This window comes from Microcaecilia unicolor, chromosome 3 (genome assembly GCF_901765095.1).
Source record: "Microcaecilia unicolor chromosome 3, aMicUni1.1, whole genome shotgun sequence".
Classification (NCBI taxonomy): Eukaryota; Metazoa; Chordata; class Amphibia; order Gymnophiona; family Siphonopidae; genus Microcaecilia; species Microcaecilia unicolor.
Window position 1 is genome coordinate 412,777,452 of NC_044033.1, and position 26,755 is coordinate 412,804,206.

Sequence of the window (26,755 nt, forward strand, 5' to 3'; positions counted from 1 at the left end):
CATCAATTTGCTTCATTTCTTTGAAGGTGTGAATAAACATGTGGATAAAGGTGAGCTGGTTGATGTGTATCTGGATTTTCAGAAAACTTTTGATAAAGTTCCTCATATGAGATTCCTGAGAAAATTAGAGTCATGGGATAGGAGGTAAGTTTCTGTGTGGATTAGGAATTGTAAACAGAGGGTAGGGCTAAATGGTCATTTCTCTCAATGGAGGAGGGTGAACAGTGGAGTGCCGCAGGGATCTGTACTGGGACCGGTACTATTCAACATATTTATAAATGATATGGAAATCGGAACGACAAGTGAGGTGATCAAATTTGCAGATGATACAAAACTATTCAAGATTGTTAAAACACGCGTGGACTGTGAAATATTGCAGGAAGACCTTAGGAAATTGGAAGATTGGGCGTCCAAATGGCAGATTAAATTTAATGTGGACAAATGTAAGGTGATACACATTGGAAAGAATAATCCGAATCACAGTTACCTGATGCTAGGGTCCACCTTGGGGGTCAGCGCTCAAAAAAAAGATCTGGCTGCTCAGTGTGTGTTGACGGCCAATATAGGAAAAAATAGGATGCTAGGAATTATTAGGAAGGGATGATGAATAAGACCGAAAATACTATAATGCCTTTGTTTCACTCCATCGTGCATCTGCACTTTGAATATTGTATTCAGTTCTGGTCGCCGTATCTCAAAAAAAGATATAGTGGAATTAGAAAAGGTTCAAAGAAGAGCGATTGAAATGAAAAAGGGGATGACACGCCTCGTATGAGGAAAGGCTAAAGAGGTCACGAGATCAGTGACCAGAAAAAGTTGATTTGTGAGAGTATCGCTCTGCTTGATATTGTACGAAGGCAAGCAGATCTCCATGCACCCTGACTGAATATCACGGTGGCGCAGCATATTGCTTCCAGCCTACAGCCGTACGCATTGTGCTACACTTTGTGACCCCTGAGGCAGATGCTGTGCGCCGAAACATGGACCGTGTCGGGTCTATTCTAGGATTGTTTCATCCAACATTTGATTAAAGTTTTTACTCCCCTTTTTTGAAGGCTCTTGGTACTTTTTGTTTTGCTGTTTGGACAATTTGGGTTTCTGCCAGATAATTGTGACCTGGCTTGGCCACTGTTTGGAAAATAGGATACTAGTCTAGGTGGGCCATTGGTCCTGACCCATTATGGCTACTCTTATGTTCTTATGCTCAATGGAAAAGGGTAGATAGTGGGGTTCTCTAGGGGTCTTTGCTGGGACCACTGCTTTTTAACATTTATAAATGATTTAGAGATTGGAATAACTAGTGAGGTAATTAAGTTTGTTGATGACACAAAGTTATTCAAAGTTGTTAAATTGCAAGAGAACCTTTACAAGACTGGCATCCAAATGACAGATGACATTTAATGTGACCATGGTCAAAGTGAGGCTTGTGGGAAAGCATAAATCAAACTATAGCTATGTAATGCAAGGTTCCACATCAGTTGTCACCGCCCTGAAAAAGGAATATAGGTGTCATCGTTGATAATATAGGAGGAGTGGCCTAGTGGTTAGGGTGGTGGACTTTGGTCGTGGGGAACTGAGGAACTGAGTTCGATTCCCGGCACAGGCAGTTCCTTGTGACTCTGGGCAAGTCACTTAACCCTCCATTGCCCCGTGTAAGCCGCATTGAGCCTGCCATGAGTGGGAAAGCGCGGGGTATAATTGTAACAAACAAAAAAAAAAAAATTTTTTTTTAAACCCCCTCTGCTCAGTGTACAGCGACGGCTAAGAAAGCAAATAGAAGGGGATTCAAGATGGCGACCAAGCAGGATGTGCGATGAGGGACGCTCCTAGAAAATCTTTCTAATAGCGATATTTCTTATAATAATTATGCCGAAAAGGAAAGGAAAGCCGAGGGGACCACCTCTCCCGAAGCAAATTCCTTCCCTACCTGGGCAGCAGTCCATGTCTGCATATCTGGTTTCAACTCCTATTGCGGACGTATCCGCTAGCGGGGCAGGGAAGAGCCCCGTTCAGGAGAGCGATGTATCGCTCAGTCTGCTGGGACCTTTGACCCCTACGCCGCCGCGGACGCCCGGAGGAGCCGTGCCGAGCTCTAAAGGAAACGAGAGCTCGAAGGAGTGGCGCTCTCCGGAGACGCCCGTGCTGCCCGTGGAGACGTTTGGGATGGCGCAGGGAGACCAACGAACACCAGAAGATCTAGCTGGGGCAATTGGCGGGAACTCGCCTGAAACAACTGCGCAGGCAACGGCTTGCGCCTTTGCGATTGAACCGCTGATTAAGCCTCAAGTGGTGTCGCTGGACTCTATCTGGGCAGCCCTGGAATCGCTTCACAAGGTCTGTACCTCATTTATTACGTTATCATTGAATAATTCTTCTCAGATAAACTCTTTAAAAGTTCAAATGGAGGGAATATCACTAAAGCAGACCAGTCTAGAAACACAAGTTGAAAAATTGAATCGGCAACAAGCTCAGATCTCCGGGGATCGTCTATTAATCCATAGAAAAATTGAAAATATGGAAAATTACTCAAGAAATCTGAACTTGCGATTATTAAACTTTCCAAGATCTCAATTTGTGTCTCCTAAAGACATGTTTGCTAAATTCTTGAAGGAAATATATAAATATTCTGAACAAACAATTCCCCCAATTCAAAAAATCTACTACTTGGATGTGAAGACTCCTCCATTACAGGAAAATTTTGCACAGGATATACCATCTGAAACGCTAGACTTGACAAACTTTCTAGAACAGTCGAAGGATAATACAGAGACTAGAGCTACCCTGATTGTATCTTTTGTTTTTCTACAAGATAAAGAATCTTTATTGAGACTTTACTTTAAAAACTTGTGTCCTGAATTTAAAGGAAGCAAGGTTTCTGTATTTCCAGACATTGCTCGATGGACTCAACAAAGACGGAAAAAATTCCTGTTTATGAAACAAGAATCATTAAATATTGGAGCAATCTTCCAATTACGTTTTCCATGTAAATGTATATTGATACTTAAAGAGAAGAAATATGTGTTTTTCTAACCAGATCAATTGAGATCATTCCTTGATATGAAGCGAGACTAGGTCTAAATCCAGATAAATGTGTCCTATATAATTATGGATAACCACTGCTTGTTTTCTTTTGAATTTGATAGTTCTTAGTACCAACTTCCTTTGGTATTATTAGATCTTGAATCCCTCAATTTGTGGACTATAATAACCAACTGAATATATATTTCTGTTTGTAAAAATTTATCTATTATATTCAATATCCAAAGACCTGCCCCAGCGGGATTAACAGGGTTTCCGCAAAGAGCCTCTATGACTGGGAAGAAAGTAATATTACTTCTGTGGAGAGAGGGGAATCCCCCATCCAAAGATCTATGGCGATCTAAGATGATAGAACTCTTGCACACTGAACTTTGTGGGTTGATGGAGGCTACAGCACAGGACATCAGTTTCTTTAGAAAAGTCTGGGGAAGATTTTTATACACTTTACATCCAAGCACTCAGAGGAGGATCCATCAACGGCTACGAGCCAGACTTGGGCAGTTGGAACAATATGGATCTTGGACAAAATAGACTGTTTCGGACATTAGTATGATCCTGGTAGCTGGGGGGGGGGGGGGGGGGGGAAAGAAAATGTTTAAGACTGCACAGTCAATAAGTGTTATTATATTAATATGACAAGAGAAATGTTTTAAGAGAAGTTTACACTGTATTTTGTTAATAAAAATGATTTAAACATAAAAAAATTTATCTATTAAGTTAGAATATTTTTCCCAGATTGGTTTATCTTATCAAAGAGTTATTCTTTGTGTATTTCATATTAAAATGATAAATAAAGATTTAAAAAAAAAAGAAAAGAAAGCAAATAGAATGTTAGGTATTATTTGTAAAGGAATGGAAAACAAAAATGAGAATGTTATAATGCATTTGTATCACTCCATGGTGTGACCGCACATCGAATACTGTGTGTAATTCTGGTCACCACATCCAAAAAAAAAAGGTAGAGCAGAATTAGAAAAGGCACAGAGAAGGATAACGAAAACGATAAAGGGAATGGGACAACTTCCCTATGAGGAAAGGCTAAAGCAACTAGGGCTCTTAAGCTTGGGAAAGAGATGGCTTAGGGAAGATATGAAAGAGGTCTATAAAATACTGAATGGAGTGGAACAGGTAGATGTGAATCATTTGTTTACTCATTCCAAAAATACTAGTACTAGGGGGCACGCAATGAAGTACTAAAGGGTAGATGCACTAAAAAAAAAACAAGCCAGCAGCGTGGATTTTAAACTGGTTCAAGCCAGTTCAACGAGCAAGTAGTAAACCATGTTATGCACAAAAGGGCATTTTCCTGTCACAATAGCAGCTAACGAAAACGGAACACAAATGATCCAAAGGATATTATAATGAGGTGCACTACCGTTGCAAGGCTATTATAATGAGATGCACTACCGTTTTCCGATCCCCTTACCGTGGAAAACCTAACAGGAGGGCTACACCTCTCTGGGCAAAGGAAAGAATTGGAAGAAAAAAAATGTCAGGGATGTCCTTTTTGGACGTCCTTCACTCAAAAAAAAAAAAAAAAAAAAAACCCTAAAAAGACATCCTTTTTGGACTTCCTTCACCTGTAAAAAACAACAAAAAAATACCCACTCCAAAAAGAGACCTGGAGGTCTCTCAGCCAATTGGCTGAGAGAGACCTAGGGGTGGAAGATGGGTGTCGAAGACGTGGACGATGGACGCCCTCAACTGCGCTCTCCTGCTAGGATCACGAAAGCCGCATCGGAGCCTTCCTGCAGCAGGCCATGGAGGTGGTGAGCAGCGTGGCGGCTTCCTTTCCCGGGTGGCACAGGGAGGCGCAGGGACGGCCACAGGCAAAGCAGAAAAGGTGGACGTCATCAGGGATGTCCTTTATGGACGTATTTGGCATGCGCAGAGCAGCCAGCATAACGCTTGGCTGCTCTGCGCATGCTCGACCGGCTGACTGGCTTCCGAGGGAATAGAGAATGCAAGTGAGCTACAATGAGCAGCTCATTTGCATTCCATTTCCTTGATGCATGGCCGTTCCCTACCGATTCACTATGGAATCGGTAAGGGAAGGGATCTTACGAGGACCTTAGTGCATCTGCCCCTAAGTAGTAAATTTAAAACTATTTGGGAAAATATTTCTTCACTCAATGTGTAATTAAACTCTGGAATATGTTGCCAGAGAATGTGGGAAAAGCAGTTAGCATAGCGGGGTTTTAAAAAGGTTTGGATAATTTTCTAAAAGCAAAGTCCATAATTCACTGTTTATTTCTAGGATATGCAGCATAAAATCTGATTTACTGTTCTTGGATTTTACCAGGTACTTGTGACCTGGATTGGCCACTGCTGGAAACAGGATATTGGGCTTGATGGACCTTTGGGCTGTCCCAGTATGGCAACTCTTAAGTTCTTATGTTCTTAAGTGTTATGCTTGAGTGTAATATACTTACAGTAAATAAATTTGTTTACATCACGTTTGATGACAAAATATAATAACAGGAAATGGCATCTTAAGTCATCTTCATTTTGTAACGTAACTCCTTCCCTCAATCCTATGCCTCCCATCTACTTACAACAGAATCGATACCAAAAGAAAGAAGGGGAAAAAAAAGTAAAATCAGAGGGTTTGTGTTCTTACTATCTCCTGAAATTCCACTCACTAAACAGAAGAAAAAGAGGAGATAATTAAATAGCACATCAGGATCCCTTAGGCCTCTCAAAGGGAGTTAAGTACCCCGCTATGATCTCTGGGTGACAGTCTCTATATATACTTCCTATACAGACAGAAACACCACCTTGTGTTTAAAGGACGTCCTATTCCCATTTCTGTCCAGTAACATCAAAGTATGGAATTTAGTGTGCCAACCCCCAAAAAAGGGCAAATCAGATTCTGTCCAAACTTGCAAAATGAATTTTTGTTACCAACAATTTCTGCTTTCCTAATTAATTGATGACCACCTGCAGCACAAAAAGTTCAAAATAATCCAAAAGTATCCCCACCAATGAAATGGGAATGGAAGATCATAGTATTTTCTCCAAATAGTCTAGTTTAGATCTCTAAAAGTATTGTATTCTAGGGCATTACCAGAAAGTGTGAAACAGTGTATTTACACCTGAATGACATTTCTGGCAAAGAGGTGAGTCCACTTTCCCTATTTTAAACAGTTGTTCTGGTTTGAAGTAATCTTGATGCTAAATTCAAAATTGACATCTCTGAGGTCTGCATTAATAGTAATACTTGAGATTCTCCTAACTAATAGTAGAATATCAAAAAAAGCGTCTGATCGTTGCAAGTCTGCATACCATTTTTGCTTTGTTAAACATGTCTCAGATATATCTATATGTTTTGGCTGTATCTGTGTGTCTACACCCTGACTTGCTATGCTGCCCTGGGGGTTGGGCTTTGCAGCCCCTTCCAGGCATTCGCGGTCCTCCCCCCCCCCCCCCCCCCCCCCCCCCGGTTGGGGTGGGCTATCTGTTCCGCCACCCCTGACCACTTCTCCGGTCCTGCGCCCTGTGTTCCACACTGTTCAGGCTGGTGCTGGCTCTCTTGGATCTGTGGAATCTTAGTGGAGATTGGGTGGCAATGCCGGTAATTGGAGAGTAAAACCAATGCTGGGTGGACTTCTACTGTCTGCGACCTGATCGTGGCTGAATAGATATGGATGGGTTGAAGTGTAAATTTTAAGGGGCTTCAACTTTAGCTTCAGTACATGAACAGTGCGGGGCAGACTTTTATGGTCTGTGCCCTGAGAAAGGCAGGGACAAATCAAACTTGGGTATACATATAAAGTATCACATACCATCTTGTTGAGCAGACTGGATGGACCGTTCAGGTCTTTATCTGCCGTCATTTACTATGTTACTATGTGTGCACGCGGGGAAGACAGGTTTTAAGGGACAGAGGCGGGAGTCTGGCCGGGTGCCCAGAGATGACATCACTGCTAGGACCTTTTTAGGAAAGCTGTGCCTCTTCACTACTCCCTTCACAACAGGTCACCAAGCATTGTTCTGTGCTTTGCTTCAGTCCGACTCCAGTGTGTCTTCACTCCAGCCTGTCTTCAACCTCAGTCTGTCGTAAGCTCCAGCATGTCTTCCAGTGTGTCTTCTGACTAACCTTTCCACAGCTTCAGCCTGTCCTCAGCTCAGGTTGCCTCCAGTCTAGCCTCTTCATTCCAGCTTGTCTCCTGGACCCTTCGCCTGCCTCGTCTCTAGCCTGCCAGACCTAGCCATTTTGACAATCTTGTACCTAGCCCAGGACTGACTCACCTGCCGCCAGCCAGGGCCTAGCTAACCTTTGGGTTGGCTAGGCAGCATCAACCCGGTTGCTGTCCAAGGACTTCCCCCTTCTAGTTTCATGACAGATTGCGAAGGCCATGAGCTCAGGCGAGTTGCCCACCTTGCAGCTGTTTCAGCAACTGGCTGTCCAGCTCCAGCACCTTTCTGGGTCTGTAAGAGACTTGATCGGCCTGTATGGATCACTTCCAGGGATAAGCAGCACCACAGGCCTCAGTTCCTCCATAAACGGCCACCAGTTGAGCTCTGGTAGCCGCAGCAACCATCCCTGATGCCAGACTGGTGACACCTTCATGATATGATGGAAGCCCCAAAACTTGTCAAGGCTTCATCAACCAATGTCTTATAATTTTTGAACTCCAAGCAAGGGACAGGGCTCGAGTGGCATGCATCATATCCTTGTTGTTGCACCAAGCCCTTGCGTGGGCCTCTCCACTCTGGGAATGGAATGACCAAGTGCTCAATAACTTCAATATTCCTTGAGCAGTTTTGGAGGATTGAGGAACCAGGGAAGGCCTGTTCCGCAGCTGCCATGCTGCTCAAGCTGAGGTGAGGCTCACAAACTGTATGGAATTACGCCATCCAGTTCCATTCTTTAGCATCTGAACTACAGTGGAATAATGAGAGCCTTGTGGTGGTTTTCTGGCAAGGGCTGGTACCCCAGATTAAAGTTGAACTAGCAAGATGTGACCTTCCTACCTCTCTGGATCATCTCATTAGCCTATGTGTCTGGGTAGATATCCAGTTCCAATAGCGAGCCTGGAAATGCCAATTTTCTCACCAGACATTTTGTCTGGCGCCTAGTTTTCAGCAAGCCTTGCATACTGCATCCAAAGCAGTTCTACCTCCTGATTCTGGGGAACTTATGCAGGTAGACTGCTCTTCTCTCTTGGAAGAGGAGAAGCAGATATACCAGATACACAATTTGAGTCTGTTTTGCAGTGAAGAAGGGCACTAAACTCTCAAATGTCTTAACAAGTCAGGAAACTTTTGGGCCTATCCTGGCTGGAGGAGCCGTGCTAGATTCGGTTCGGATTTCCTGCACTCAGTTTCAAGTTCCAGCTACTCTAGAGTTGGACCATGATTTGACTACCACTGAGGCCTTCATTGACTCTTGAGCGGGGGGGGGGGGGGGGGGGACTTTATAAGGCTCTGGAGTGACACTATAATATTCCTACCTAGGATCTTCCTAAAGCTATCCCGTTCTCAGTATATGGGAATATCCAGGGATATATCAAAGCCAAGCTAGTTCTCCTTTTAAGAATTGGGATTCTCCACAGGAGGCTATAGTCGTCTTCTTGGGAAAGAAGTATGGTACCTTGCGTCTCTGTATTGATTGCCGAAGACTGAATGTATTATGGTTAAGAACAAATACCTGCTCCCGTTGATATCTAAACTGTTGGACTGTCTTCAAGGGGCCAGTATCTTCACTAAGTTGGACATGAGAGGAGTCTATAATCTGATTCGCATTTGCAATGGAGATGAGTGGAAGACTTCCTTTAATACTAGAGATGGTCATTATGAATATCTGGTCATGCTGTTTGGGCTTTCTAGTGCTCTAGCCGTCTTTCAAAACTTTGTGAATAAGAAAGAAAGAAGGCATTTGGTCCACAATATCCACCATGGAACAAAAGACAAAGAGCAGACTTTGCCGAAGTAAATGTAGTCTTTATTAATGCTCCCAGGATACACTCTGAAATACCAGACAGGGGCATACAATACCAGTTCGTACAGATGTAAACAATCCACCAACATATCAGTGTGTATCTTCCTGGATCTGTTTGGAGTTGTCTTTCTTGGGCTATATCATATCTAATCAGGGACTTAAGATGGATCCCGTGAAACTTGCAGCTATCCATGACTGGCCTTTCCCCCAAGGGTGACCAGCTGTACAACGGTTCCTGATCTTCACAAGCTACTATCAGTAGTTTAACCATGGCTATTCTACTACTACTGCTGCACCCCTTTCCACCTTAACCCAGAACAAAGCTAGCACTTGGGATTGACCTGAGGAGGCAAATTTAGCTTAGTTGGCAATGCAGGGTTAAGGCATTAAATAATCTAAAAGAACAGACCTTTTTAAAGCTGTAAATTCAGACTAGGCTTGTGAGATCATAGGCTTCCAGTAATAGAGAAACAAATGGCTGTACTTAGCACTTCAATGTGAATTTCTTGGCAGAGGTTTTGATAGTTGCCTTTAGTTTTAAGGAATCTAACAGATTCAGAATTTTAGGAATAGATTATACAGTTAAATAAAATTTTAACTCGCAGATTGCAGGTATGAACTTTAGAGTTTCTGGTTCTGATATCCTTGGATGGTCCAATTGATGCAGGTTGCTGTAGGCTTTTTCTTTGTTGTTATGGAGGAGGGTTAGATGTAAATAAAGATCCAGCTTTGATCACAGGGCATGAGGAGAGTTATTTGTATTGTGAAGGGAAGATAAAATTTCCTTTTTCTAGCCATAATAACTGGAAGAAGTTCAAAGTAAAATTGAGGACTTGTGCCTCAACACAGACTGAGCAGAAGTCAGTAAAAGTTTGGGTTGTAAATAAACAGAAAATGTAATTATTTAATCTAAGTTACAGAGCCTCATGTGAACCCAGACAGCCACCCATCCCGATCTTTCAAAGATATCGCCAAAACAGGGAAGATAGGGTATCCCGATATCGAGGTTGCAAAAGAGACCATAGTAAATCAGGTGTCCTTAAATAAAAATCAGGCAAATATTGCAAATTAACATTGTCAACTACTCAGCAAGATGTAAATAAGAACAACAAACATAGTTTGGAATGTTTATATGTGAATGCCAGAAGCCTGAGAAATAAGATGGGAGAGTTAGAATATATTGCACTAAATGAAAGATTAGATATAACAGGCATCTCTGAGACCTGGTGGAAGGAGGATAACCTGTGGGACACTGTCATACTAGAGTAGAAATTATATCGTAGTGATAGGGTGGATTGACTTGGTGGAGGAGTAGCATTGTATGCTAAGGAGGGCCTTGAATCAAATAGATTTAAAATTGTGCAGGAAAAAAACCCACATCTTGCAATCTCTATGGATTGAAATTCCATGTGTAAAGGGGAAAAGGATAGTGATAGGAGTGTACTATCGTCCACCTTGCCAGGATGAACAGATGGATGTAGAAATGTTAAAGAAAATTAGGGAAGCTAACAAACTGGGCAGCACATTAAGAATGGGTGATTTCGATTACCCTGATACTGACCGAGTAAATATAACATCAGGGCATTCTAGGGAGGTAAAATTCCTTGATGAAATCAAGGACTGCTTTATGGAACAGCTGGTACAGGAGCTGACAAGAGAAGGAAAAATACTAGACCTAGGTTTTAATGCCCCTGTATAAGTCATTGGTGAGGCCCCACCTGGAGTATTGTGTTCAGTTTTGGAGGCCGTATCTTGCGAAGGATGTAAAAAGAATTGAAGCGGTGCAAAGAAAAGCTACGAGAATGGTATGGGATTTGCGTTACAAGACGTATGAGGAGCGACTTGCGGACCTGAACATGTAGTATACCCTGGAGGAAAGGAGAAACGGGTGATATGATACAGACGTTCAAATATTTGAAAGGTATTAATCCGCAAACGAACCTTTTCTGGAGATGGGAAGATGGTAGAACTAGAGGACATGAAATGAGATTGAAGGGGGGCAGCCTCAAGAAAAATGTCAGGAAGTATTTTTTCACGGAGAGAGTGGTGGATGCTTGGAATGCCCTCCCGCAGGAGGTGGTGGAGATGAAAACGGTAACGGAATTCAAACATGCGTGGGATAAACATAAAGGAATCCTGTTCAGAAGGAAGGGATCCTCGGGAGCTTAGCAGAGATTGGATGGCAGAGGCGGGGCTGGTGGTTGGGGGGCGGGGTTTGTGCTGGGCGGACTTATACGGTCTGTGCCCTGAAAAAGACAGATACAAATCAAAGGGCTGGTGATTGGGAGGCGGGGCTAGTGCTGGGCAGACTTATACGGTCTGTGCCCTGAAAAAGACAGATACAAATCAAGGTAAGGTGTACACGGAAGGTAGCATGTGTGGGTTGTCTTGTTGGGCGGACTGGATGGGCGTGCGGGTCTTTTTCTGCCGTCATCTACTATGTTACTATGTAGTCCTTAATGGAGCGCATGATCTGCTGCAGGAGGTAATGGTGTGTTAAAATGCAAACTATATCAACAGCAAATCAGGGGCGTAGCTACGGGTGGGCCTAGGCCCGTCCAGTCTTGCTTCAGGCCCACCCAGAAGCGCTACACCCAAACCAATTCCCTCCCTTCCCTCCACCCTCGCATGTCCGGCGCCTCAATCTCCCCTCCCACAGTTCCGGCACCGCTACCTACGTGTCTTCCTTACCCACCCGCCATCCTTGCCACGGAACTTGCTCTCTCTCTATGATCACCGCCCAGCAGGAACTTCAAACAGCGCGTCAGCGCTGTGTCAGAGCCTTCCTCTCTGACGCATCTCACGCAACTTCCTGTTTACGCAGGCTGGGTGGGACACGGCAGAGAGGAAGGCTCTGACACAGCGCTGACGCGCTGTTTGAAGTTCCTGCTGGGCGGCGATCATAGAGAGAGAAGGTCCGCGGCAAGGATGGCGGGTGGGTAAGGCACGGAGGTAGCGCCCTGGCAGTGCCGGAACTGTGGGAGGGGAGAGAGGCGCTGGACATGGGGGTTGGAGGGGAGGGAAGGGGCCCTGGACATGTATGCTTGTGGGTGTGAGGTTGGAGAGAAGGGAGAGAGGTGCTGGGCATGTAAGGAGGTGCTGGATATGTGGGTGGGAGGGAAGGGAGAGAGGTGCTGGATATGTAGGAGGGAGAGAAGGGAGAGATGTGCTGGGTGAGGGTGTGGGAGGGAAGGGAGAGAGCTGCTGGATTTGTGGGGGAGGGCAGGCGGGAAGGGGGGAGAGGTGCTGGGCATGCAAGGGAGGCTGCAGCAAAGGGAGAGAGGTGCTGGATATGCAGGGGAGGACTGGAGGGAAGAGGGAGAGATGTGGACCTGTAAGGGGGGGCGAGAACGAAGGGAGAGAAGTACTGGATCTATGAGAGGGGGAAGGGTTAGTGTTAGAGGAAAGGGAGAAGGATGTTGGATCAAGGAGATAAAGGAATGGGGGGGGGGGGGGTCAAATGCTGAACCCACAGTGGAGAATGAACCAGATGCATAAGGGGGAGGGAAGAGAGAAGGAAAGTTGCTGGTTAGAGAGGAAAGGTGTGTGGGAGGGAGAAAGGGGACATAGAGAGGTACAAAGAAACAGAAGGGATGAGCATTGGATGGGAGCATGGGGACAGGGACACAGATGAGATGCTGTATTGGGATGACATATGGGCACATAGGGGCAATGCCTGACATGGGGGTGGGGAGGGAGATATGGGGAATTAGAGATACAATGGACATGGGGGGGGGGGGGGGGGTATGAGAATAGAGATATAATGGACACAGAGGGGAGATACCAGACAAGAGGGAGAATAGGAACACAGATGAGAGATGCTGGGCAATGGGGTACATGGGTGCACAAAGGAATGATGATGGATGCGGGGATATGAACACGGGAGATTCTGGATAAGGAAATATATGGACACAGAGATGGGAGATGGATGGTGGACATGGAGACAGAAGAAATGTCAAATGGACAGGAAAGACACAGGGAAGCAGAAACCAGAGACAGGGACCAATATGATATGAAAAATAAAATGACCAGACAACAAAATGGTACAAAAATTATTTTTATTTCTATTTTGTGATTAGATTATGTCAGAGTTGGCATATGTCAGACATGGCTGGGGCCCAGGGAAGAAATCTAGGAGAGGACCCCAAAGCCCATTACCAGGCTGCACCTTCTTTAGCTTCTGGCAGGCTTGGGGCTCTCTCTGGCCAGAAAGCCAAGCACAATTGCCCTATTTGCACCCCCCCCCCCCCCAAAAAAAAAAAAAAAAAAAAAACCATCTTCCCTGGCATGTGATACCTTTAAATTTTGCACAGGAGGAAATGCCTTTCTTTTTTGTTTCTCTAGTGTTGTACTACATGCAAGGTCTGGTTTCTTGGGGTTTCAGTTTAATTTATATTTATAGAGTTTGTGGTCACTTATTCTGTATTTGGCTCTTGTGTTCTGTGTGCGTGGCCCCGAGGTATTCTGTCACCATGAAGTTTCTATGTAGCATTCTGTAGTAATTTGGCTTGTTCAGTTTTCTTGATAGATGTATCAATATTTTAGAGCCGCTTTTCATAGGTAGAGGATCCTTGTTTTGGAAGTTAGTGCTGGCATGGTAGATTTGCTCTAGATTCTGAGTGACTTTTTGTTTGTAGATTTTTTAAAATTACTTTACAACATGTCTATTATTCAGATTACCAGAATTTCTTTGTATGGTGAGTTTTATGGGGAAATGTCCTTGCTGTGCTCTGCATCCATTATTGATGGAAGGCCAGGAGGTGCTCTGGATGCAGAATGTGTTTGGCGTTCAGTGTTTGGCTTTCAATACCATATGTGTGTTGGAGGACCTTGGCTCAATGGGGGCTGAAGAAGAGTGCAGTTCCTTGTACTTCCTTTAGCTTTCAATTAATTGGCCACTGAAGCCTGCACTGCTACCCTCATTGAAGTAATGGGGAGTGAGGTAGAGGTGCAGCATGGGGTGGGGTAGGGGTAAAGCATGGGTGTATTAGGTGGCTGGGTTTTTTTTCTCTTTCAAAACGTTGGCAACTCTAGTGTCCACCCATCCAACTTGTTGGCCCACCCTAAAATTGCCTTCTGGCTACGCCACTGCAGCAAATACAAATCATAATACAAAACATATATATGGAAATTTGAAAGTAGTCTTTGAAATCTGAAAATGATATACTACTGTGAATAAAAAATAGAACAACATAATGTAAAGAATAGAATAACACAAGAAATATTGGCAGAGAATAATGAATGGCAAACTGAATGGTATGATTGAGGCAGAAAGGGCCATGGATATAAGATGTATGTTAATTTAATGACACTGACCTTAATAGTAGATAACACTTGAACAGAAGATGATTAAAAATCTTCTTATAAGATAGTCTGATCGGAAAATAAAATAATGAGTGAACTGTCATGGAAAAAGTATATAAATAAATAAAAAGTGTCTGAGTGTATATTGATAAAGCATATTTGAAAAATACCATATAAAAATATATGTAAAAAATCCTCTGAATACTAGTTTAAAAAACTTTTGAGAATATAATTTTAAAAATATATAAATAAAAAATTATAAATTAAAGAATACAAAATAAAAAATGTTACATAAACAAGGTGGCACGGAATGGGAACAAAAATAAAAAATAATAAAAATATAAAAATATTGCAAATATTACAAAAAACTAGAAATGTATTAGCAGCGTAGATAACGTATAGAAAACTAAAATATAGTGCCTTAAAAAGATGGTTATGGGTGTGAGTGTGCTAATCTGACTTATTGGACTACACTCTTACAGAGAAGTGCTTTGCATTTTAAACAGGCACAAAAAAGCGTAAAAGAATACCAAAAATGCCATATGAGATAAAAGACAAACTAAAAGGACTAGCAATGAACAAATAAGAACAGATGTTAAAATATTAGACAAATCAAAATGCTGTAAAAGTGAAAACAACAACAGCAAAAAACGTGAAACAAAAAAAGGTGTGTGATATGTAATAGAATCCAAGTGCTCTGTCACAGTATTATATCATTTTCAGATTTCAAAGACTACTTTCAAATTTCCATATACATGTTTTGAATTGTGATTTGTATTTGATGTTGATATAGTTTGCATTTTAACACAAAACTAATCTTGTACATACACATCTACCATCTGTCATATAACTTTTTAACAAAAGATATTAATATATATTTCATGGTGTATTTTATTTTAATAATGTATACGTTTTTGTCTTTTATCTACTGGGTTTTATTCCATTTCGTTCAAATTTAAACGCCGCTCTTAATTTTTCTTTTTATGCTTGTTTCTTGAATAAAAATATAGGGTGCTTTTAATATCGTTTATACACATTTTTTTTTACAGAAAACAATTTCTTGTTTTTTTAAAAAAATATATATTTTCTGTTGTATTATTTCTTTAAAATGCATATGATTTTGTTTTTATACAATTGGTGCCATTATTTCATTGTTTAGTTTTTAATCTTTGTCTATTTTTACATTCGTTCCAGAATTAAAATGTAATGTACCTTTTTTATCTCACATATACATCCCTGTACATTTTGATAAGTTTTTTATTTGTTGTATTGTTCCTTATTTTTTTATGTTTTTAAATTTGGCTACAGACTCCTGATGCAGGCCTAACGGCCGAAAAACAACGTTGTGTTGAGTCTCCGTACCACAATAAACTTCGCTTTTATTATACATCTTCTTAGTCTTTGAGATCCTTGGTCGTCCTCCCATCTCTGTATTCTTGTTGTTCTCCGCCTTGCGGCAGATTTTCTCTTATGTTGAACCCGTTCCACCAGGGGAAGAAGGGAAGGGATTCTATTCCAGGCACTTCCTGGTGCAGAAAAAGACGGGGGATGTGTTCCATCGTAGACCTGAGGGCCCTGAACAAATTCCTGGTCCAAGAAAAATTCAGGATGGTTTTCCTGGGCACTCTTCTTTCAATGATTCAGAAAAATGATTGGCTATGTTCTGTGGACTTGAAGGATGCATATACACGTATCGCGATACTTCCAGGTCACAGGAAGTATCTTTGATTTCGGCTGGAAACACATCACTTTCAGTACCACATGTTGCCTTTTGGCCTCGCGTCAGCTCCCAGGGTGTTTACCAAATGTCTAGCAGTGATTGGCATGTGTTCTCTTATCTTGATGATTGGCTGGTGAAGAGCACCTCGGAGGAAGGTGCTCGGGAGTCCATGTGGAAGACTATTCAGGTGCCCGAGCTACTAGGGTTCGTAATAAACTACCTCAAGTCCCATCTCTCCCCTGTCCCAACAATTGGAATTCATAGGATCTCTGCTCGATACGCGGGCTGTTTGAGCCTATACATAAGTACATAAGTACATAAGTAGTGCCATACTGGGAAAGACCAAAGGTCCATCTAGCCCAGCATCCTGTCACCGACAGTGGCCAATCCAGGTCAAGGGCACCTGGCACGCTCCCCAAACGTAAAAACATTCCAGACAAGTTATACCTAAAAATGAGGAATTTTTCCAGTCCATTTAATAGCGGTCTATGGACTTGTCCTTTAGGAATCTATCTAACCCCTTTTTAAACTCCGTCAAGCTAACCGCCCGTACCACGTTCTCCGGCAATGAATTCCAGAGTCTAATTACACGTTGGGTGAAGAAAAATTTTCTCCGATTCGTTTTAAATTTACCACACTGTAGCTTCAACTCATGCCCTCTAGTCCTAGTATTTTTGGATAGCGTGAACAGTCGCTTCACATCCACCCGATCCATTCCACTCATTATTTTATACACTTCTATCATATCTCCCCTCAGCCGTCTCTTCTCCAAGCTGAAAAGCCCTAGCCTTCTCAGCCTCTCTTCATAGGAAAGTCGTCCCATCCCCACTATCATTTTCGTCGCCCTTCGCTGTACCTTTTCCAATTCTACTATATCTTTTTTGAGATACGGAGACCAGTACTGAACACAATACTCCAGGTGCGGTCGCACCATGGAGCGATACAACGGCATTATAACATCCGCACACCTGGACTCCATACCCTTCTTAATAACACCCAACATTCTATTCGCTTTCCTAGCCGCAGCAGCACACTGAGCAGAAGGTTTCAGCGTATCATCGACGACGACACCCAGATCCCTTTCTTGATCCGTAACTCCTAACGCGGAACCTTGCAAGACGTAGCTATAATTCGGGTTCCTCTTACCCACATGCATCACTTTGCACTTGTCAACATTGAACTTCATCTGCCACTTGCACGCCCATTCTCCCAGTCTCGCAAGGTCCTCCTGTAATCGTTCACATTCCTCCTGCGACTTGACGACCCTGAATAATTTTGTGTCATCGGCGAATTTAATTACCTCACTAGTTATTCCCATCTCTAGGTCATTTATAAATACATTAAAAAGCAACGGACCCAGCACAGACCCCTGCGGGACCCCACTAACTACCCTCCTCCACTGAGAATACTGGCCACGCAATCCTACTCTCTGCTTCCTATCTTTCAACCAGTTCTTAATCCATAATAATACCCTACCTCCGATTCCATGACTCTGCAATTTCTTCAGGAGTCTTTCGTGCGGCACTTTGTCAAACGCCTTCTGAAAATCCAGATATACAATATCAACCGGCTCCCCATTGTCCACATGTTTGCTTACCCCCTCAAAAAAATGCATTAGATTGGTGAGGCAAGACTTCCCTTCACTAAATCCGTGCTGACTTTGTCTCATCAGTCCATGTTTTTGTATATGCTCTGCAATTTTATTCTTAATAATAGCCTCCACCATCTTGCCCGGCACCGACGTCAGACTCACCGGTCTATAATTTCCCGGATCTCCTCTGGAACCTTTCTTAAAAATCGGAGTAACATTGGCTATCTTCCGGAGAAGCGTGTGGACAATCTTCTTTTCCCTAACGTCCAAGGTTTTAACATCACAGCAAGTCACAGCTTGGTAGATGTTGAGGTTGTTTGGCCACATGTTTTTCCACAGTATATGTTACAGCCATGGCACGTCTTCACATGTGATATGCTCAATGGCCCCTGGCTTCTTAGGGGTATCAAGCCATGTGGAGCCTAGAAGATGTCATCCGAGTGTCCCCAGAGCTGATCTCTTCAGTGGTGGACAGTTAAGCCAATCTGACTTGGGGACTTCCATTTCAAATTCCTCAGCCACAGAAAGTGCTGACGACAGATGCATCTCTCCTGGGGTGTGGGGTTCGTGTAGATGGGCTTCTCGCCTCCTGGTGCTCCGAGTGATTTGTAACGCTGTAAAGGCTTTCAGAGATCGGCTGTCCAACCAAATTATTTTAATTCAAACAGACAGGTTGCGATGAATTACACCAACAAGCAGGGGGGGCACCGGATCTCACCCTCTGTGTCAGGAAGCCGTCCAGATGTGGCTCTGGGCTCGCTGTGATGGCATGTTTCTACAAGCCACTTATCTGGCAGGCGTGAACAACACTGGCCGACAGACTGAGCAGGGTAATGTAACCTCACAAGTGGTCCCTTAATATGGATCTTTTTGCCACTCAACTTAATCACAAGGTCCCTCAGTTCTGTTTTCTTTACCACGACAGACTAGCATGAGATGCGTTTCTTCTACATTGGGTTAACAGGCCTTCTGTATGCGTATCCACCCATACCTTTAGTAAGGAAGTCTTTGTTGAAACTCAAGCAAGACCATGGAACCATGATTCTGATTGCGCCCTACTGGCCGCGTCAGATATGGTTCTCTCTTCTTCTAGAATTGTCCTTCGAAGAACCGTGGAGATTGGAGTGTTTCCCGACCCTCATTACCTAGAACGAGGGGTCGCTTATACATCCCAACCTCCAGTCCCTGGCTTTCACGTCCTGGATGTTGAGAGCCTAGAATTTGTTTCTTTGGGTTTTTCGGGGGGTGTCTCCCGGGTCTTGCTGGCTTCCAGGAAAGATTCCACTAAGAGGTGTTATTCTTTTAAATGGAGGATGTTTGCCATCTGGTGTGACAGCAAGGCCATAGATTCCCTTTCTTGTTCTACACAGACCCTGCTTTGAATTACCTTCTACACTTACCAGAGTCTGGTCTCAAGACCAACTCCATAAGGGTTCATCTTAGCACAATTAGTTCGTATGATCAACGTGTAGAAGGTAAGCCTATCTCTGGACAGCCTTTAGTTGTTCGCTTCATGAGAGGTTTGCTTTTGTCAGAACCCCCTGTCAAACCTCCACCAGTGTCATGGGATGTCAACGTCATTCTCACCCAGCTGTTGAAAGCTCCTTTTGAGCCACTGAATTCCTGCCATCTGAAGTACTTAACCTGGAAGGTCATTTTCTTGGTGGCTGTTACTTCAGCTTGTAGAGTCAGTGAGCTTCAGGCCTTAGTACTAAGTTTCATCACAGTAGAGTAGTCCTCCGCACGCACCCTAAGTTCCTGCCTAAGGTGGTGTCTGAGTTCCATCTGAACCAGTCGATTGTCTTGCCAACATATTTTCCCCATCCCCATGCCCACCCTGGCGAAAGCAGCTTGCACACCTTGGACTGCAAGAGATAATTGGCCTTTTACATGGAGCAGACAAAGCCCTTCAGACAGTCCGCTCAGTTGTTTGTCTCTTTTGATCCCAACAGGAGGGGAGTCGCCATCGGTAAACACACCATTTCCAATTGGCTAGCAGATTGCATTTCCTTCGCTTTTGCCCAAGCTGGTCTGACCCTATAGGGTCATGTCACGGCTTATAATGTCAGAGCTATGGCTGCGTCGGTGGCTCACTTAGCCTCCATTGAAGAGATTTGCAAAGCTGCACTGTGGTCTTGGGTCCACACATTCACATTTCTCTACTGCCTTGAGCAGGATACCTGATGCAACAGACAGTTTGGGCAATCAGTGTTGCAGAATCTGTTTGGGGTTTAGAATCCAACTCCTCCCTCCTAGGCCCATTTTGTTCTGTTCCAGGGTGCACTCTGTTAGTTTGTGTGTTAGTTTGTGTGTTAGTTTGTGTGTAGTTTAAGGTTAATCTTCATTACGTCTTTGCCATTGCAATGCCAAATTGACCAGTGTTTGTTGTTTTGGGTGATCCTCGTTGCTAAGGATACCCCACTTCTGAGAATGATTTAGCCTGCTTGTTTTCGGAGAAAACGAAGATACTTATCTTTTGCAGGTATTCTCCGAGCACAGCAGGCTGATCATTCTCACAATCCCACCCACCTCCCCTTGTAGTTGTTTCTTACCTTTTATTTATGCTTTTGGATTAAACTGAGGAGTTCGGTCACTCGATGGGTGGGAAGGCACTGTGCTCATGCATGGTGCGACACGCGCACCAGAAGGCTCTAGCAAAACTTTTCTTTTTTGTTATGTGATATGCCAGTCCCCGGGCCTACTCGGATCGTCAGCCCACTTTTGAGAATGATCAGCCTGTTGTCCTCGGAGAATACCTGCTTCAGGTAAGTACATAAGTAATGTCATACTGAGAAAAGACCAAAGGTCCATCAAGCCCAGCATCCTGTCCCCGACCGCGGCCAATCCAGGTCAAGGGCATCTGGCAAGCTACCCAAACATACAACCATTTTATACATGTTATTCCCGAAGTTGTGGATTTTTCCCAAGTCCATTTACCCCCTGCATGCCTAGACACTTAAAAAAAAAAAAAAAAATAGAGGCTGCTAAATACAACTGCTTGGTTTAGTTCCTAAAAGAACACGTATTGCAAAATCAATAGAAGTGTACTAGGTATGAGTTTACTTTGTCTTCTCTAGTATCAGATGAAGTAAACAGTCTGATAAAAAGCACTGCTCTCGCTGTTCTATGTATAATAGCTTGTACTACAGGAAGGAAGTTATTGATGGTGGTTTTTTTCCTCTGTAGGGGTTGCCTTTTTTATGGTCCTCCTGGAACTGGTAAAACATTGATTGCCAGAGCTCTGGCTAATGAATGCAGTCAAGGTGACAAGAAGGTGGCCTTCTTTATGAGAAAAGGAGCAGATTGCCTCAGCAAGTGGGTTGGTGAATCTGAACGGCAGCTGAGGCTTCTCTTTGACCAGGTTAGAAGAAAACCTTGTTTTGCTACACAAATGCTTTTCACAGTTGACTATGGTTTTTCACACTAGTTATATACACACAGTACATTCAGTCAATTCTTTTGCAATAGCTACAGTAATGAAACAAAGGCCTTTATTTTAAATAAGTGATGGAGATGGCAATAGAGATGTCCAGGTTGAGAAGTGCTCAAATTCCCCTGTATTTTACATAAGGCTTTTCTGAATACAGAGCATTTTGTAAAACAAGTATAAGTACATGTAGGGGTGCACATGCAAATGCATGTAAAGTAGGAACAGACATTTACAAATTTACATGTGCACATGAGTAGTGGCATCTACTCAGCATTTTCATGTGTGAGTGTTGGCACTTATATAAGGAAGTAGCAATTTTGTATCTTCCACATGTAAGTGCTGGTATTTCTAGAAAAGAAAGTAGCATGCTTAGACAAGGAGCATTTTGGCCAACTCTGTTTGTCTTTTCTGCTTGATATAGAGGGGCATAATCGAACGTCGCTGGCCAAATAGATCGCCGGCGATCTATGTTGGCGGCGGCGCTACAGCTGGCCGGAACCGTATTATCGAAAAAGATGGCCGGCCATCTTTTTTTTCGATAATACGGTTTAGCCCGGCCAAATGCTGTGGAGTTCGCCGGGTTTGAGATGGCCGAGTTTGTTTTTCAGCGATAATGGAAAGTTATGTCGGCCATCTCAAACCCCGACCAAATTCAAGGCATTTGGCTGTGGGAGGAGCCAGCATTTTTAGTGCACTGGCCCCCCTGACATGCCAGGACATCAACCAGCCACCCTAGGGGTCACTGTGCTGGACTTCAGAAAAGCTCCCACGTGCGTAGCTCCTTTACTTTGGGAGCTGAGCCCCCCAAACCCACTACCCACAAATGTACTGCACCCACTAAAATTGTTCCAGGGACCTGCATACAGCCTCTAGGACTTATTGCTGCTGTATAATTTTGGCACACCAGTTCACACCTGAAGACTAATCTCTCTGAAAAAATCTTTTCTTGAAATAACCACGTTTACTCACAGTTAACTGCAGATCAGAGGTTGTGCCCCACTGGGAAAGAGTACCCTGGTACTAAGATTAGCAGTAGGTCAGAGCTGGCACAGTGGTGTACAATGCCCTCTTTCAGCACTATGCAAGGTAAGAACTACGTTCTCTAACGTGGGTAACACAGGAAAGGGAACTAAAACCGGCTTACAAAAATGGCCACTACCGCATCGACTACAACAGGAAACAAAACAGGGCACACTCTGACCCAGTTAGCAGGGGGGAAAAGCACCATGGGAGTAGAGCCCAGTAACCTACACCCACCACAATACATTGCTAATGTGACTCTGCAGGGAACCTAACAGAAAAGGTGTCACACTCACCCGAGAGCCACATCGCAACCAGGGAAACGCTGTCGGAGGATACAACACATTCTGCTGTCATGGAGGTGGGTACGGCATTTGAGGCTGGCATACAGGCTGGCAAAAAAGGTTTTTAGTTTTATTTTTTTTAGTTTGGAAGGGGATTGGTGACCACTGGGGGAGTATGGAGAGGTCATCCCCCATTCCCTCCAGTGGTCAGTTGGGGCACCTTTTTGAGGCTTGGTCGTGAAAATAAAAGGACCAAGTAAAGCCGGCGAAATACTGTTTAACGCTGCTTTTTTTTTTCCATTATCGGCGAAAGCCGGCCATCTCGTAGCCACGCCCATGCCCGCCCATGTCCCGCCTTCGCTAATCTACTGACACTCCCCTTGAACTTTCGCTGGCAAAGTGACGGGAAAGTGGTGATGCAGTCAAAAATGCCGCTTTCGATTATACCGATTTCGCCGCTTTTAAGAAATCGCCGGCCATCTCCCGATTTGTGTTAAAAGATGGCCGGCGATCACTTTTGATTATAAGCTGGATAATTACCCTCCCACTGGGCTTGATATAATTACCATCCCACTGTGGAAGTAGCAATTTTGTATCTTCCACATGTAAGTGCTGGTATTTCTAGAAAAGAATGTAGCATGCCTAGACAAGGAACATTTTGGCCAACGCTGTTTGTCTTTTCTGCTTGATATAATTACCATCCCACTGGGCAAGAAACCTATCACCTTTGCCTCACATTTTAGAATTATACTCGAAGTATTACGTTATCAGTATTTCTATTGCTGTTAGAAATTACAAGGCCCTTTGTTCTCTGTAGCACTGAGAAAGCAGTGGAAAGATTGTGCCATACAGAACATTATTGGAGGAAGATGAGATCACCCTCTAATCTCTGAAGATGTTGGTCACTTCAGTTAATATACTTGTCCTCTATAGCACAAGCCAAGAAGCCCTATATTTCTCAACAGATCTTGCCTGCTGAGAGTTATCCTAAGCAATTATGTTGAACTATAGATGCTCTGCTCAGGTAAAGTTCATATGGACCCTGCCCCTGAATTCTTATCGGTGTGTTTTGCTGCTTATGGATAAACTGGTGACTCTTTAAGACCCTTCAATACAAACAACTTGCAGCTTCTCTCCTGTACCTTTATTCCCCCATTGAGCCCCTCCACTTTTCCCATGTCATCTGGTAAATTTAGTATTCCCTGTAATTTCACAATTCTATCTCTCATTCAGTTTTAAGAAACGTATTACAGCCTCTTGCCCTTCAGGGTCCATCTATGATGGGGAATCTTCATGGTTGTTTAAAGATTATGCTTCCACTCTTTCTCATATTCTGGTAGATATGATTGACTCCATTTTTTTCACAGGAATTGTTCATCTGTGGAAATCTCTGTGGTCCATCTGCACCTCAAGAAAATCAGTTCCTTCTAGCTTCTATCATATAACTGACTTGCCCTTCATGGCAAAATGACTGAAAGGGCAGTCCTTACCCAACTTTCAAATTTTAGGACTTCTACTACTTGTTTCTGTAGCGCTACTAGACATATGCATCGCTGTACACATTATATATACAGGTACTTTCTCTGTCCCTAGAGGGCTCACAATCTGTTTTTTGTACCTGGGGCAATGGAGGGTTAAGTGATTTGTCGAAGGTCAGAAGGAGCTGCAGTGGGAGTTGAAACCAGGACTCCACTTCTTCCATCTGAAATACTCCAGTTTCTGGAAAGTCCATAGCACAGAGACTGGTATGGTTTGCTTACTTAATGATGTCTATCATTTAGATGCCACGAAAGACGCTCTTCTCTTTCAATTCAACCTTAGCGCAGCTTTTGATGTGGTTGACCTTTTCCTCCTTTTGGCTAGGCTGAGGGATATGGGTCTAAACTGGTTCCGTTTGTTTTTCAGCTTGGTCTTTTGAAGTGATCATCAGTGGTATATTCTCCACTTTCTTTCCTTTCTTTTGTGCTGTCCCACAAGGCTCTTTTCTGTCCTCAACGTTCTTTAACATCTTTATGCCCCCCCCCCCCTTTGCAACCGTAATACAAGACCTGGGGCCAAACTCCTATGTCTATAAGGATTCTATACTTGGTGTTCCTTGATAGGTTCCCTGTCATTTGAATCACACAGAAATCTTCCTTTGCTTTGCATATGATTTGATCTCTGTACTCTTTTCTTGATGATCATGTACTTAAAACTCTCATTCATGTTCTAGTGATTAGTAGACTAGAATATTGTAACTCCCTTCTCGTGGTATCCATCTGTAGTCGCTGAAACTCCTTCAGCTAATTAAAATTCGACTGTCAAGTTACTTTATAATGCATAAGTACATAAATATTGCCATACTGGGACAGACCGAAGGTCCATCAAGCCCTACATCCTTTTTTCCACCAGTGGCCAATCCAGGTCACAAGTACCTGTCAAGATCCCAAAACAGTACATTTTATGCTGCTTATTTTAGAAATAAGCACTGGATTTTCCCTGAGTCCATTTTGATAATGGTCTATGGACTTTTCCTTTAGGAAGCCATCCAAAACATTTAAAACTCCGTTAAGCGAATTACTTTTAATACATTCACCGGCAACGAATTCCAGAGTTGAATTACACATTGAGAGAAGAAATATTTTCTCTGATTCATTTTAAACTTACTACTTTGTAGCTTAATTGCATGTCCCCCAGTCCTAGTATTTTTGGAAAGAGTAAACAAGCGTTTCATGTCTTCCTATTCCACGCCACTCATTATTTTATAGACCTCTATCATATCACCCCTCAGCCATCTTTTCTTCAAGCTGAAGAACTTTTGCCACTTTAGCCTTTCCTCATAGTTCAGTCATGCAGCCCTACTTCTTGTAGACCAATATTGGCTACCAGTAGCCAGCAGAATACAGTTCAAATTTTTGACAGTTGCTCTTAAGACACTATATAAGACAGCTTGTTTACTTTCCTGCCTTGTTCCGTATCGACCAGTAAGAGCTTTGCATTCCTCAGAAATAGGCCACATAGTCTAACCTCAGTGATGAGTAAATGAATGAAAATGCTTCTAAAACAGAGAGGTTTCTGGAATCAAATGAATTGCATGGCCAGAGGCAGCATGGTTTTGCTAGAGGGAAAGTCTTGCCAGACTAATCTGATTAATTTCTTTGACTGGGTGACCAAATAGTTGGATTTAGGGGGAGCACTAGATGTGGTGGTCTTAGATTTCAGTAAAGCCTTTGATGCAGTTCCACATAAGAAACTAATAAATAAACTGAATGCCCTAGATCTGGACCACAAAAAGTCACCAACTAGGCTAGAAACTGGTTAAGTGGAAGAAGACAGAGGGTGTAGTAAATGGAGTTCACTCAAAGGAAAAGGATGTAACCAGTGATGTACCTCAGGAATCGGTCCTTGTCCTGGCTCTCTTTAATATCACTGGATGATATAGCGGAAAGACTGTTGGGTAAGATTTGCCTCTTTGCGGATGATACAAAACTCTGTAATAGGATAGACACCACTTATGGTGTAGATAGGATGAAGAGGGATCTAGTGAAGTTAGAAGAACAATCCAGAAAATGGCAACTAAAGTTTAATGCTTAAAAATGCAGGGTCATGCGCTTGGGCTACAGAAACCCAAGGGAGCAGTACCATTTATTGTTTGTTTTGTTTTTTTTTTTTGGGGGGGGGGGGGGGGAGGAGAAGTAGTTCCATGTTCAAAAGAACAGTGAGATTTAGGAGGTGATCATTTCTGATGAACTTAAGGTGGCCGAAGAGGTAGGGCGATGACAAAAGCCAGAAGGGTGCATAGGAAAGAGGAATAGCCAGCAAGAAAAAAAGAGGTGATAGTGCCTTTGTCTAAGTCTCTAGTGAGGCCCCATTTTAGAGTTCTGTGTACAATTCTGGATACTGCACCCTCAAAAAGGTATAACCAGGATGGAGTCAGTCCACAGGCTGGCTACTCAAATGGTCAATATCCTTCATCATAAAGCATATAGAGACAGACCCATAGACTTCAACATGTTATACTGTGGAAGAAAGATGAGAGAGAGGAGATATGATTGGCACGTTTAAATATCTCTGGCATAAATGCACAGGAGATGAGTCTCATTTCAGCAGAAAGGAAGCTCTGGAATGAGAGGGTATAAGATGAAGTTGAATGGGGATAGACTCAAAAGTAGTCTAAGGAAATACTTCTTTATGGAAAGGGTGGTGGAGGCAAGGACTGTATCTGAAGTCAGGAACGCATGGGACATGTATGTGGAATCTGTTAGAGGATGGGCAGACTGATTAGGCCATATGGCCTTTATCTGCTGTAATTTTCTGTTTCTATGTTTCTACTTAAAAAAAAGTGGAGTTGGCCACGAGGTGGGACAACAGAAGCTGCTTCTGTTGTCCCACATCATGGCTGGCTCTACTTTTTTTGTTTTTATTCTACTGTTTATTCTTTCAG

At 43.2% G+C, this 26,755-nt stretch overlaps 1 protein-coding gene across 1 annotated transcript in view; it reads left to right on the plus strand.

The window, feature by feature from the left end:
- ATAD2B (ATPase family AAA domain containing 2B) overlaps nt 1-26,755 on the plus strand; it is a 714,191-nt gene that overhangs the window by 312,119 nt on the left and 375,317 nt on the right. Inside the window, 1 exon segment of the mRNA XM_030198808.1 lies at nt 20,785-20,959. Within this exon segment, the coding sequence (XP_030054668.1) occupies nt 20,785-20,959 (175 nt within the window).